Below are 15,163 nucleotides of genomic sequence, written 5' to 3'. Positions count from 1 at the left end.
AGAGAACATATGACTTTGGAAGAACACAAAAGGACCTCAGGATTCCAACCAACTTTTGATCAGATTTGCTGGAGACCAAGTCTTGGTAAAATTAGTTTTGACTTTAAGGTAAGCCGCAAAGAGGTGCCCCACCCCCTACATATCACACATTTTAAGACTATTTTACTGCAAAACATCCCACATTAACAAGCAAAGTGACACTGAACGCTGAACGCTCTCTCAAGACCCAAAATATATTGGAGCAATAAGACAAAGGGAGAAAGGAAAGAAGGATGGCGAAAAGAAAATAGAAAAGACAAAGATAAGACATAAAAATCTTCTGCCTTGTGTGAGGGAGAAAGAACGGCATAGAGATAGAAATAGATAGAGAGAACGAGAAAGAGAGAGATGCGTTAAAATAAAACGAAAGGACAAGTGGCAGCTGTGTGCCTTTATCTCGGAGAGGCTGAGTGAATTGAGTCACCAGCGGTGCACACGCACACACACACACAGACAGACTCACACGCCTGGCTTGACACTTCCGTTTGGTGTATTCTCTCACACACACAACGCTTGATTAAGATGAACCAATTAGAACACACCAGTTTTATCGGGGTGCTTCAATTAGAAGTGTGTGATTGTATTGAGGCCTGCTCCATCTTTCCCCATCACATTTCACTGCAACTGACACTAAACGCTCCTCTTATGGTCCCACAAACAAAGCATGCACGGAAAAGAGCAGGAGCTCAAAGACCGCATCAACAGACACACACGTTTGTGGGCTGAGGGGGTGTAAAAGAACAACACAAGATTGCCCAACAGCTGTTCTCCACAGATGTGGCGTCCAGCGAGTATCATGTCACGAACCCTGTCCAGCCTGGACATCAGTCACTTCCTGAAGGGTCATTGACCACGCTGATGTGGGTCAAAGAAGCCGAGACACTTTGCTGTGATTTACTGAGGAGGACCCGAGTGAGGCCTACAGTGTATGATTTCTAGAAGCAAGAGGTTTGGTCCAATGGCTAACATACAATACAGATAAAGGAAAATGTAATCCTAAGGCCGGGATTCAATTAATTACAGATAGGGCCATACAAATGTTCTGAACTGTTTAACGGACTTGAGGTGAGGTATAGTTCTGCTATTTTTTCATAATTGACGTGCTCAAATAGTCTACTAAAGTAATCAGACCTATTCTTACTATATTTAACTGCTTCAGCTTATATTCAGCATTTAACACGTATCCCACTAAGTGACATAATCCAAAAGGAATGCTACAGCTAATATTTTTGGGAATTCATATTACATTTTTTTACTGTTAAAAATAAATCAATAAATAAAAGATTGTATGGCCTGCCCTAGTGGATTACCAGATCACCTCGATCAGAAGTGTAGTGGATTTGTACAGCAGTTAAACACTGATACAAACATAACAAAAAAACTAATCACACCAACCCCCAGCCTTATTAGACCAACGTCATATTTTTGCTGTGGTGTCAAATAGAATAAATATCTATAAAAATAAGTGTTTTTTCCCCTCAAAGTACTCATGGAACTCTTGTCTTGCCAACTTTTTTCCTCGGTTGGCTTGCAATCAGAAGTACCTTTATTCTGCAAGTACTTTTGCATATACCCAGAATTTTACTTGATGAAATGGTGCTGCCAGCAATAGATAAAATATACAGACAGAATATACACAATCTACATACAGTATATTCAATACGGATATAGTAAACATAGACAAATGACACAATTCCCTACAAAATAGTCCAATCAAATCTAATTTTATTGGTCACATACACATGTTTAGCAGATGTTATTGTGGGTGTAGCGAAATGCTTGTGTTCCTGGCTCAAACAGTGCAGTAGTATCTAACTATTCACAACAATACACACAAATCTAAAAGTAAAATAATGGAATTAAGAAATACATAAATATTTGGTGGCATTAACTAAAATACAGTATATACATATGAAACAAGTAAAGCCGTATGTAAACATTATTAAAGTGACTAGTGTTCCATTATTAAAGTGACCAGTGATTCCATGCCTATGTATATAGGGCAGCATCCTCTAAGGTGCAAGGTTGAGTAACTGGGTGGCAAACACCCGGAATAGCAATACGAGTGAAGCGTTCTCTCCTCTGTCTGTCTGTTTTCCAGACCTCGATTGTCCCCAAAACGCCATCATTGTGGTCATCATAAAATATCTTAAGGTTGGAAGCTTTTCATAAACGAGTGACTGAAACCTTTGAGAAGGGGCATGATGGAAGCCCCTCTCAACTCCCCACAGCCAACAAACCTCAGGCTTGATGGGAGTGATGGTACAACCTCTTGAAAATGTGGTCCGGTTTTTATTTTTTCTCCCATTGTGATAAAGGGAATATTTTATGCTATCTGCAACACAAAGTGTCAACATCTCACAACGAGCGGGCCTGCATTGTGTTCTCCATAACCACCCTCGAAACTCCAAGATGGGGGTATGCTAGGGTGGGTTATGAGAGCGAGGCAGAGACAGACAGACAAGACAGGGAGATGTGATTGAAAGGATAGAAGAGAAGGAATATAAAGGGAAAAAAATGAATTTCAGAATTGGTAAATATTTCAGGCGTTTACACCCAGCCGAAGAGAGATCAGAGATGCAACAACAACAACAAAGTTTCAGCTTAACCATCCAACTAGATGCCAAAAAAAAAACTGTCTACGGTGATGTTTCTTCATGTGTTTTCTCAGTGCAATTGTCTACAAACACCACATAAGGATCCCCCTCAAAGACATGATAGACATTTACACTAGTTTTCCATAATCCGATAAGTACCAGGCACACAGCAAACATATATTCTATTTGTCTATTCATTTGACTGAAAGCTCTACAAGTAAATGCAGTAAATCTGAACCATCAAACACACAATGTCTTATTCCCATTAAGAGGGCACTACAACATTGAAAGACGGAGAGTAGTGGTGATCCCATGCATTATTAAATTCCACAGCAAAGGGCAGAATATTTGAAGATCTTAAACACTCACTGAGAATCTGGTGTGTACGAAGAGTAAAAATGAGGAAAGTGACGGGGCTGAAGAAAATATCTGAGCTCCTGTACCCTCTCTTTCTGTAGGTCAAGTATTGATCCCCTTTTTCAGTCACAACAAACCAATGTGTCTGCTGACAGTAAGAAGGGTAGATGAGAGACTGATAGAAAGAGCGAAATGAAGGTAGGTATTTTGCTACAGCAGTTCCATCCTGGAAACCATTGACAGGCTAAAACAGCCCAGGACAGAACAGCTTGGCACGTCTCGGCATGGCATGCTGCCCAAGCCATCATATTCAAGTGGGTTGAGTCTATACGGCGCTAAAACATGGTGACAAACCAGGCCTCGCTCTTCTTCCACATGCATACCAGTGTCCACGAATGCAGAAGTTTTCCGCATTCTTTGAGGCAGGAGTGCAGAGCCCAGACGTACACACACTCACAACGGCATGCTGGGAGGGACGACAGCCAGGGGAGGAACAGTGTGATAGGTTCTAATTGCTTCAAAATGTCCAGAAGAAGGCCCCCTATTATCTATTTAAATGTGTTGATAATGGGAGGCTGGAAGAGAGGAGGAAGGGAGGAGGGGGACGGCGACCCAGGCGAAGGGAGAGGAGCTACTCCGTGCCGCCATCGCCTCATTATTTTCGTCCTGACGGACACCCGCGCTCAACCCCTGGATGAATGGGCCGCGCTGAATAAGTTATCACGAGCTACACAAAGGGAGAATAGGCTCCACAAACAACACCGCACCACCGAGAAGCGTGCGTCTCTCTCCTTCTCGCTCTCTCTCTTTCTCCTGATGAAAGAGCCCCAGCCACATTCTGTGGACTCACCTGTAATTTCAGCAAACACAGTAGGTGGAAAAGAAAAGGAGGAACGAAAAGGAAAAAGAAAATGAAAGCTAGGGAGTGCAGGCGTCGGTGTCTGCACAGATATCCACAGAACATTCCCTCCTTTACGGTTCATATGTTTTGTCTTTTGCATACTAGCTCTTCTTTCATTTCTCCAGAATGCAGGGACCTCCTTTGGACAGTATTCTAAGACGGTTGAAGAGTGTGTTGTTTTGTACTTTGTAAGACAAGGCTTCGAATAAGATCACTGCATCAGTCTGTTTTTATGTTCATTTTGTCTTCTTTTCGTTGTTTTAGCTGTTTTGTGTTTTGTCTGGGTCTGGAGAAGCATATGGAGTCACCTTCATGCTTTGTTCTTCTACAGTGAGGTGAATCAAGGCTTTCCCCAACGGCTACTCTCAAGAGTTAGGTAATCAAACCAGCATTCAGACCAGTTCCATCTAACTGTCACCACTACATGTCAACTGCCACCAAGCTCCCCTTGCCATCACTCAAAAGTAGAGGCAAAACTTTTGGATGGGAGACTGGTGCGTCTCTCTCGTCTGACGGGGGAATCAGAGGGTGCCGCAGCCCGACAGGTGCTCAGCGGCTGATCAAACGAGGCGGATACCCTTGGAGTGACACCTGGAGCCACTTCAATGGGGGAACGCCAGAACGGCCTGGGGAGGGGGAGTACTTCAACCGGGACGCAAACAGAAAGGGCGAATAAGCAGTCACCTCAATGTTGTACGGGGTTGACCCCACGGTGTTGGGAAAGGTATGAGAGTAAAAGTCCCCGTTCCAGAGTGGAAAACTAGTTGATTGATTGGCAGCTATGGCAGTATCCTCCACTGGTTTAAGTGACATGTTGACAGTATCTGTTTATCGTCTTTAAAATGTTACACTGCCACCTGGAATTGAAATCAGTTCGAAGTATTGCAAAAAGGCTGCAAACTACGACAACTTCCAGGGTACTTCCAAGACAATCCAAAAGTAGGATAGAATGATAGAATACAGTTGATAGAATACTATCCCATATTAGCACTGTAATAAGTGAAATATCCTAACAAAACCTTGAAAAACCCCCAGCAGTATCTGAATACACCATTAAAGCCTATAGGGATACTTTGTATCCCTCATTTCCTCAAGTGTTTCCATTATGTCGGCAGTTACCTGTAGTTGTGCTACAGATAATGGAGAGAAGAGAAAGCCCGGGCTAACCAGTTAACAGTCTCTTCCCTCAATAAACAAATGCACTGGTTATAATGAACAACAGGCCATCTTTGCCCTTGTCAACAACCCCATTCTCTGCAGCCCCGGCTTGTTTGTGTCTCTCTCCTTTCTCCAAAAGCGCCCCATCAGCACTCTCCAACAGGAGAGGTGGAGGAAGAGCGAATAAGAGCAAGAAAGACTGAATGTACAGTCTCTCTCGAAATAGACTGAATGTACTGTAAAATAATAAAATACAGTGGCCTTCAGCAGCGTTTCCCCTATATTTATTTAGCACTCCCAAAAATACGTTTTCGGAAAGGTCAAACTTTTTCCAGTGTTAACTTAAATGACTAAAACCAGATATAAAGTATGTCAAAAACATAATGGAGCTTTATTTTCATTTAAATAAGATCCTCTTTGAGAACTAACAATCATCAAAATAAAAAAACTAGACAGTCAGGGAGAACACTTTTTTAAATGTTTGAGTCACTCAGAGAGCATAAGCCATGACAAAATCTGTACAATTGCAGGGAATCATCTTTAAAAGACAATGTTTTTTGCTTGACACTAGATGGGAGTTCATCGCAGTCTGTCATTGCTTCCATAGCTACACAATCAACGTATTTATGTGGATTGGTGACAAAGCCTGTCTAATTTAGATAAAGATCCCCAATCCACAGAGGCCTGCTCATAAAGCCTTTCAGCATTGTACACATGGCACTAAGCTCCAACGCGCTGTCCCTACAGTACGGCTGTATGCCCTACTGAACGCTCATGTACAACAAACGCACTAACAAAAGCCAGCTGCCTTCGCCAGTGATGGGCGAAAGACGCAGCCAGCTACGACGCATTCGTTTGCCAGACAAATAGTAGAGGAAAACATGAGAAGTTCACAGAGGGAACAGATAGGGCGACCCCGAGGGAGGGAACGCAAACGCCAAAGTGTTATCAGCCAGGCTGAATAAATTGCGAGACGAGAGGTAACGGAGTACTAATGTAGTACATGGAATTATCCGCCGCAACAAAGAGAAACAGATCAAAGAGAGGCATCCGTTGGGATCGGTCCACTACTCTTGGGATAGGCAATAAGAGCAAGGCTATGGCTATTCCAGACTCTCTGGTTCGCATAAATGAGTTCAAATGGAAAAAAAATGGGAAAAAAACGGGACCTTTTATCAAACACGTTGCTTCAAAACATCTAAACATGACCAGACCTAGCAAGACTTTGGTTGATTTTTGACCAAAGGTCACCACGTGGATGAGACTTTCGAATGAGCAGGCTCCTAAAAGAATGGTGGTTAAAACAAAGCTCAAGTGATTCGGATAGTGAGAGTTGTAACAGGTGAACATCACATCATCAGAAGCAGAGTGGACAGGTGAGGTTCAATGGCAGACCCCACTCTTCATACCTGGAGCCTGTGTGTGGTGGCTCAGAACCATAAACTGTAACTTTGGGAAGACCAAGCTCTCATTTTGCCAAAGGCGTTGACACAGAGATACTAGTGGAGTCTTCCTCTGGTAGCTATCATGGCACACAGGTGGGTGAAAACTCAATAGCAGGTTTGACCTTCGCACAGCAGAAAATGAAATAGACTGAGTGAGAGTACAAGCAAGTGTGTGGGATTTTAATGTGTGTGTGTATACAGTATGTGTGTATACAGTATGTGTGTATGAGTACGCGCGAGTGGGAGAAGCTGCCTTGCCCCCTCTGCCACTGCTCCACCCAAGCCTCTCTCGAACTCCCCTGACTACCGCATCCTAACAAGGCTTTTCCTCCGCTCCTCCTCGAAAAAGGCAAACCAAATAAATAAAAGGATAGGGGAAAAAAGGACTGAAATGGAGGAACGAGGAGAGAAAAAACACTGACAAGTATAATTTGTTCCATCTTTCAGCATTAATTAAAAAAGAATATGGAATCTTTTTGTTCGACTTCACAACAAGACTTCAATAGGGCCCCCAAGACTCCCTACCACTTGCCTCCCACCACAGCCCACTGGTGGAATTGAATTCCATTAATTATATGACCCACATATCACATAGTTAATATTCCAGCGCTGGGAAACAGAAAAACTCTGCCAATACTGATGGAAAGGGCCTAACCTTGGAGGTGTTCAGGACTTCAGAGCCCTCCCTACTCCCAACGCTTTTCTGGGGCGGCGCCCTTTGAACTCCTTCTCTCCTGACATTGTTTGTGAATGTCGCCTTAACGGGACTGGGAAACATACGAACGAATGAAGCCACACACTTTTCCCTTGCTCTTCTTTTCCAGTGAATCAAAAGGGAGTGAATCGCAGCTTTCCTGAAGGGAGGGGGTGTGACGATGAGAATGTGCGAATAAAACGTCCTAAAAAGTCAGGTTTCTTTAACCATCACCATGTAATAAAACAAATTATTCAGACATTCAATGTATAAATACATGGGATATAGTGAATGGTGGCAAGTGACTCACTAATATGTCATTTTTGGCTGATACCGATATCCAATATTTTCCTTGCCAAAAAACCTGATACCGATATTAAACACTTTTGCGGCCTTTTAAGCATTCTAGTACAGTTAAATAGTTAACACACACACGGACGCAGCAGTCTAAGGTACTGCATCTCAGTGCAAGAGGTGTCACTACAGTCCCGGGTTTGAATCCAGGCTGTATCACATGATTGGGAGTCCCATAGGGTGGTGCACAATTGGCCCAGCGTCATCCGGGCCGTCATTGTAAATAAGAATTTGTTCTTAACTGACTTGCCTAGTTACATAAACGTTACACACACACGCACCAAAAAGTTATTTTGTTTGCATTTACGTATGTCCCCATTGCCAGTAAAACATAATCAAAACCTAGTTCTTTCACTTACATGCTGTGCTGTTTCGTTGTTCATTTGTTCGTTTCATTCTCAACCAGGATTTCTATGGAACGCCGTTTGGATCTTTGTGTGTCAAGAAAGATACACGTCAAATAACACTATTTGACGTGTCAAATAACACAACAATCTGTTTCAGTAGCTATAGATAGCTAACTATATAGCTAGGTGTCCTCATCTAAAATAAACCTAATTTATAAGACAGTTCTTATTCGATTAATGGTGGCTGGACCCATCTATGTGAAGCTAGCCACAATAAGGATTAGTCCCAATAGTGGACTTTGCGGTTAGCCTTCAAAGTAAAATTATAGCATAATTCTACTATTTGTATTCATTTGCGTCACTGTCAATTTCTTTAATTTTGAAGAAAAAACATAAATTCCACTATTGTGCCTAATCCTTATTGTGGCTAGCTTCACAACACATAACCCAGTCCGGTCGAGCGTCACTAGCCAGATGAAGCTAGCTGGCTGCTTATAGCGTTAGCTTTGGGTAACAGGGGTAAGTAGCTGGCTAGCTATTTATTTTTATGAAATGAAGTTGAAATTTCAATAGGCGAACAACAAGTGGCAACCTAGCTAATACTTACTCACAACAATTCTTAAATCATTGCTAAGAATAATGAAAATGACTGCAGGTTCTGCTGGTCATTGTTCTCAGACTGGTTGTATTGGAGCTAGCTGGGAACAAAGCTAAAGTTAGCTACCCCAGAAGTTCAAATGCGGTATTGTAAACACGTCGTTCGTGGCCGGTGTTTGCAGACTTTTTTTGTACAGCTTTGACAGTGCTACTGTATCCTTCTTGACACTCAAAGACCCAAACGGTGTTCCACAGTATATATGTCGAGAAGCTAATAGCAGTGACGCTATTACTGTGTAATAGTGCACTTGGAAGTGTGTACCGGTGCTCGACCAGTCGGCGAAAGCCAACATCACCCACGACAGAGAACGGTTGATTAATGAATTCCATTATCTTGACTTTAACGGATTTCACCTTTGAGTTGTCTCGCTGAAATGTTGTTACTCTTTCAAATAACTGCTAGACTTGTTGACTGCTCCATCCACACAGCAGACATTGTGTGCTAGGTTTGGAATGCTGTGTTGCATCGTGTAGCGCAAAATTGTATGTGCCGTTACTACGTCATGTATTTACGTTATATAGGTATGCACGGTAGCTTTGACATTGGTTTTAAACATCGGCGTTAAACTAGACATCGGGCCGATACTGATGTTGGCATTTTTAGCTAATTTCGTCCGATTCCGATATGTTCACCGATATATCGTGCATCCCTAATGTTAGCCTTAGTAAAGTGGTTAGCAAAACGCAGCACTGGCAGACCAGTTTGCTGTGTATAAACCCTGGCTCAAGTGAGCTAGAGCAGGTTGAGGGGTACCAGTATACACTGAGTGGACAAAACATTAGGAACACGCTCTTTCCATGACAGACTGACCAGGTGAATGCTATGATCCCTTATTGATGTCACTTGTTAAATCCACTTCAATTAGTGTAGATTAAGGGGAGGAAACAGGTTAAAGAAGGACTTTTAAGCCTTGAGACAATTGAGACATGGATTGTGTATGTGTTGCATTCAGAGGGTGAATGGGCAAGACAAAAGATTTAAGTGCTTTTGAACAGGGTATGGTAGTAGGTGCCAGGCGCACCAGTTTGAGTGTATCAAGAACTGCAATGTTGCTGCTCAATAGTTTCCCGTGTGTATCAAAAATGGTCCACCACCCAAAAGACATCCAGCCAACTTGACAACTGCGGGAAGCATTGGAGTCAAAATAGGCCAATGCTTTCGACACCTTGTGGAGTCCATGCCCCGAGGAATTGAAGCTGTTCTGAGGGCAAGAGGTGTGTGTTTGTGGGGGGGGGGGGGGGGGCAACACAATATTAGGAAGGTGTTTCGAATGTTTGGTATATTCAGTGTAGTATAGAATACAGCAAGCAACGTGTTTGGCCAAGGTGGAGCAAGTTAGCGAAAGGTACGCTGCATTTGCACACCGTCAGTCATTGGTTTGTTCTGTGGAGCTGAAGGGAGTTAGCATGCTCGGACTAGTGTCCTAGGACCAGGCCAAGGGGCTGATCTCTTAATCAATGTCCAGAGCGACCAGAGCCCTCCTCTGAAGTCTGTGGCCCTTGCCTGCTGCTGCTGTCAGCCCTGCTACCACCATGAATATGGAGTCCTTCTGCGGCCGGGGCATGCTTATGTTTTCTGTCTGATATCTCGGCCCCATTCCCATTTCAAAGGGAGGTCTACCCAGGGGTTTGACTTTTTGATCTGACTGGCGACTGACTCGACCACCTGCATGCAGGATCAGCCGCTAGTGAGAAGACCAACCCCCTCCTACCCACACCCCACCCCCTTGACCTCACACTGCCCCCCCACCCACCCACCCACACCTTCCCGGAACCCTCCAGAACCCCAGTGGTCATAACTGGGTCATAACTGGGTCTGGAGCTGCATCTTAACTCTCCGGTTGCTCTGCTCTGCTGTGTGCAGTGGCTGGGAGGAGATGCTGGGCATGATTGCAGTAGCAGCAGGAGTCGGCTCCGTTCCCGCCACAGAAAGTCCACCTCTGTTGGGCAAAGTCATGGGAGCCATTTTGTGTCCATAGTGTGAGGGCTGTAATGTCAGGGCACCATGGTACTGAGGTAACTGAGGATAGAGCTGGAGCCTGTGGCTCCTCTAATCAAGCATCGCTTCCCCCACCAGCCCACCTTACATCCCTCACAGGACAGTGGTACCACCAATAAAGACTTCAAATCACACAGAGACACCACTTCCTACTGCATGTCTTACTGTCAGCATTACTCTTCCCAAGGTCTAGCTTGGGAAGGACGAGCCTGGTAAGGTCGAGCTTGGGAAGGACGAGTCTGGGAAGGTCGAGCTTGCACATTATGTCAGCTACATTAGCATGGTTTCCATCGGATAACATGTCATTTAGATAATAGGCAGTGTGTAATTTCCTCCTAATGAATTGATATGATGCAGCAGGTTGAGAAAATAATTGATTGATATTATTGATTGATATGGGTTGATGACTAAATCATGTATTACTATTCCTGAACACCTCTTAATGCAACATTTGCAGATCCCCTTGCAGCTCGTCATTGGAAAGAACAGCAGCACATTATCACAAGTGGCCGTTAATAAAGGGAAATGTTATAATTGTGCATTATCAATTTCATACCGCTTCACTCCCGATGAGTATCAATTGAGATGATTACTTTTTAATAATATTATGATTTCCTTTAACAGGCATTAGCATGAAAAGTTAATGAGATCACCGTGACCATGACAATACAATTAAAACCCTCAGGACTTCAGATGATTAGATGAATAATTTAATAGTGTGAAGAGGAAGAAGTCCTCCACCAGCCGACACTAGGCTAAGTAATCGAGGGCCTACCTACGGCATGGCAGGCCATGTAATGCTGTAGAGGACTAGCGTCGGACAGTGTTTATTCAACTCCAGTCTTGGGGACCTACTATAGAAGCAGGGTTTCAGGCACTGATCGACTAATGAGTGGCTCCCCTCTCCTCAGGGTCAACTAGGAAAAAAACAGAAGGCAAGGTGACAAGACCAATGGCGTCTTAATTCCAGTCTTCTTTTTCCTCCCTCTTACTTTTTCACACCTTAAAAAAAAATATATATCCAACCACTTGCAGTCTTGACAGAATTATGTTATACCTACTGCATTCAGAGTATTAAATAGTCAATACGAGGGTCAGTCACCCTCTAACAGTTCAGGTGAAGAGAATTTCTATACTGGAAAAAATAAACTAAAGTTGAAAAGGGGAGTAGCAAATGAGTATCATAAGGCAATTTATTAAGCACAACTGAAGTTCCAGAGCATAGTGTAGTGGTAGAGGTTCCCCTACTGGCCTCATTTACATAACACTACAACTCTTTCACAGACTCCTGGCAAGCTTAGAACACAAAAAGCAGCCTAAACAAAAAGTCCCCAACCCCCCCAAACAGCACAACAATTTCCATGAAAATGAATAAAAGGTATCAAATGTGTGAAATCTAATGAAACGACTGAGGAAATATCAAAACTACGCCGTGAGGCACCTTTGTTTGTCCCATTTTCTGGTTATAAATGACTTATAGAGATGAAAATAGTAAACAGAATCGTACAACCAAACACTATTTTATTCAAACGCATTAAAAAAAATAAAAAAATGTGGTATTTGCTAAAAGACAAACGCGAAGCCCCATGAAGCAGAAAGCAAGGCATCGGTTGGGAAGAGGGTAGAGGCCACCGCGCTTTAGAATGGCCCTCATAAATCCTGATTTGAGTTGGGACTAACCAGAGAAACCTGAGGCGCGGCGTGCCTGAGCCACACTAGGCAGGCGCTACCGCTCTTAAATTCTACGTTTGATTAAGTCTTCCCATTAGGTGACAGCTGAACTTTAATATGAATATGATAATATTGAAATAAGTGTGTGTTATTTACTTTAGCGCTCGGGTGGTGGCGGCAGGGGGAGGAGGGAAGGCGGGAGAGGACAAGGGAGGGGGAGCTGGATGATGAATGATTTCTGGACAGCTCTGGGTGACACCAGGCGAGCCTAGGCCTCCTCTAATCAGACTTGACAAAATGGAGACATATGCAGAAATATTGGTTACAGTCGGCATCACAGCCCTGCCTGGGCTCCTGCTAGTGCTGCCACGCTGCCCCGCCTCCCCCTGATTGTCTACAGGCACTGAAGCATCTATTTCAATTGGCACTTCCTTCCTAGCCCCAGGATTTTACATTTAGCTGGTGTCATTTACATATTACTCTTAATCAAAAACCACACTGGGCAATAAAAAAAGAAACAAAACCGTGGCGTCACGGTTCAGGGGTAGGCGCAGAGGCATTTTATGAAATGGTGATGTGACAAGACATTAATCTGTGTGTGTATGAGTGAGTGGGAGAGAGAGAGAGAAAGGAGAGAGCGAGAGAAAGAAAGAAAGGAGAAGGAGAGAGAGAGAGAGAGAGATGTCTATGAGTGGTGGTGTGATTGTGAAAATTGTCGGAAAATTGTTAAAATTGGAGTGTACAGCTTGTGTTTTTCTTGTTCGTCTAAACACATCAAGTGCTGGTTGTTGGACAGCTTTCATCTTATTCTGCATTATATTGATGGAACTAAAGCAAAGTTTACAACAGAAAACAGTCATCTACATTACAATCAGTGGTGGTCGGTGCCGTTTAAGATTAGGGAGGCCGATAAGTTTTTTAATGAGCATGGTCTTATTTCTATTACAGCATATTGGATGACTGTCATTCATATTTCATTCACCCAGTTAAATGTAACAGCAATAGGTTTAGGCTACTACATGATACTCTAATTTTCCCTATACCCATCATGAGGTTGCTACAACCTAGCCTATGAATGAAAGTTTACAATGTAGGTGCACACGTCGAGAGACAAATTTGAGTAATCAAGGTGACAGAGACACATTCAATACCCCCTTGCACACTCGTCTGCATCTAGTTGATCGAGGGTATAATCATTAGTCCAAAGATATGCAAACTAAAGTTTCTACTGGAGAAATTCAGGTAAGTTTATCGCCGTTTCGTTCCGTTTGCTTCCGTTTAAGAAACGTTTCTAGAATCGGCGGAACGAATACACTGCTGATCACCCGCATACGCAGTTCACTTTCATAGCAGCAACATACAAACAGCATCATAACTTTGCTCGTTGTATACAGTAATTTCTTCACATCTACGCGCTCTCCTTCTCTCACCTTTTCCCTTCGCTTGAGAACTTCAGTGTGCAACACAACAGCTGTCTGTGACGAGGCAAAAAAACCTTCCCAAGCCAAACCTTCCTACCACAACCGCTACACAAGGCCTACATCGTATTCACCATAGTAGCTATAGTCATAGTCAACATAATTACTAGAACTAACGTGTTAGTAAACCAGCTACAATCACACAGTAGAGTACAGCAAGCAGTTTAGCAGTTACACTGGCTGGCACTGATGGAAATACATTTATAGAACCGAAAACTTACCTGGAAGAGTGACTTGGAAGAGTTCCACTTTTGGATACCCTAAGCTAGCCAGTTAACATAAATAGCATTCCTCCATATTTGAACCGGGTTTTTTGTCGGGTAAATTAGCTAGCTGCATTAGATAGCTAAGTAAGTGAAAGTGAAAAAAATTACAACAAAATCTCTCTCTCTCGCTCTCTGCTGCAATTCATTTGTTAAAAACTGTCCAACTATTTTCTTTCTCTCTCTTTTGAGTCAACTACTCATCACATTATATGCAGTGCAGTGCTAGGTAACTGTAGCTTATGCTTTCAGTACTAGATTCATTTTCTGACAACATGTCAGTTCATGCTGCAAGAGCTCTGGTAGGTTGGAGGGATGTCCTCCGGAAGTCGTCAAAATTACTGTGTAAGTCTATGGAAGGGAATGAGAACCATGAGCCTTCTAGGTTTTGTATAGAAGTAAATGTACCCAGAGGATGGGAAATAGCTATCCTGCGGCTACACCATGGTGCTGCCACAGAGTGCTATTGAGGCTACTGTAGACCTATTTGGTGGCATGTGAATATATTTAGTATAGTCCCCCCCCCCCCCCCACTGAGTAGGACGGTCCTCCCCTTCCCCCACTGATTACAACGTATGGGGCATAACGCATGTTCATAAGACGACGGTCTCAAAACACAATATTATCCCACTCACAAAGGATTATGAAGAACAGCACAGTATACTATTTGGGATAAATAAAATGTTGTGGGTTTGAGTGTGCATGAGTGACAGAGTTCATGTATGTGCTCATAACGCATGTATTTACATCTGTGTATACTATATGACTGCCGTTCTAGGCCTTTCTACAGTGTATTTGTGTTTAAATGAGTGGATGTAAATGTGGTTGATGACACAGGTGAAGACATCTACAGAGACGTGCAGTAGAATCATGGTCCCTACCTGCCTCTTACCTTCTCAGCATGCCGGTTAGGATGCGGGAGCTCTTGCCCAGGTTGGCGTCTGTCTCTCTCAGCTAGAAGCAGGGGGAGGAGAAAGGACAGGTGTAACACATATAGATATATACAGTCCATATACACTGACATCTAGTACTGGGTCAGGCCCCAATGTCCTCCAGAACAGCCTGAATTCTTCAGGGCATGGATTCTAAAAGGGATGTTGGTCCATGCTGACATCAAGCGGTTTCTGCAGATTGGACGCCGGTACACCACTGCCACCAGCCTGTACTGTTGACACCAGGCAGGGTGGGTCCATGGACTCATGC

At 43.4% G+C, this 15,163-nt stretch overlaps 1 protein-coding gene across 4 annotated transcripts in view; it reads right to left on the bottom strand.

Moving 5' to 3' along the window:
* Positions 1–15,163, bottom strand: part of LOC129838058 (vesicle transport through interaction with t-SNAREs homolog 1A-like) — a 234,886-nt gene that overhangs the window by 104,593 nt on the left and 115,130 nt on the right. For 2 of the 4 annotated variants that reach the window (XM_055904776.1, XM_055904864.1), the window contains one exon: positions 14,853–14,914. In XM_055904776.1, the coding sequence (XP_055760751.1) occupies positions 14,853–14,914 (62 nt within the window). Of the gene's footprint in view, positions 1–14,841; positions 14,915–15,163 lie in introns of all 4 variants that reach the window. The other 2 variants (XM_055904946.1, XM_055905016.1) reach the window with 1 other exon arrangement.

The sequence above is a fragment of the Salvelinus fontinalis genome, chromosome 1 (genome assembly GCF_029448725.1).
Source record: "Salvelinus fontinalis isolate EN_2023a chromosome 1, ASM2944872v1, whole genome shotgun sequence".
Lineage (NCBI taxonomy): Eukaryota > Metazoa > Chordata > Actinopteri > Salmoniformes > Salmonidae > Salvelinus > Salvelinus fontinalis.
The sequence above is the reverse complement of the archived record's forward strand: the minus strand, read 5'-3'. Positions and strand labels throughout refer to the sequence as shown.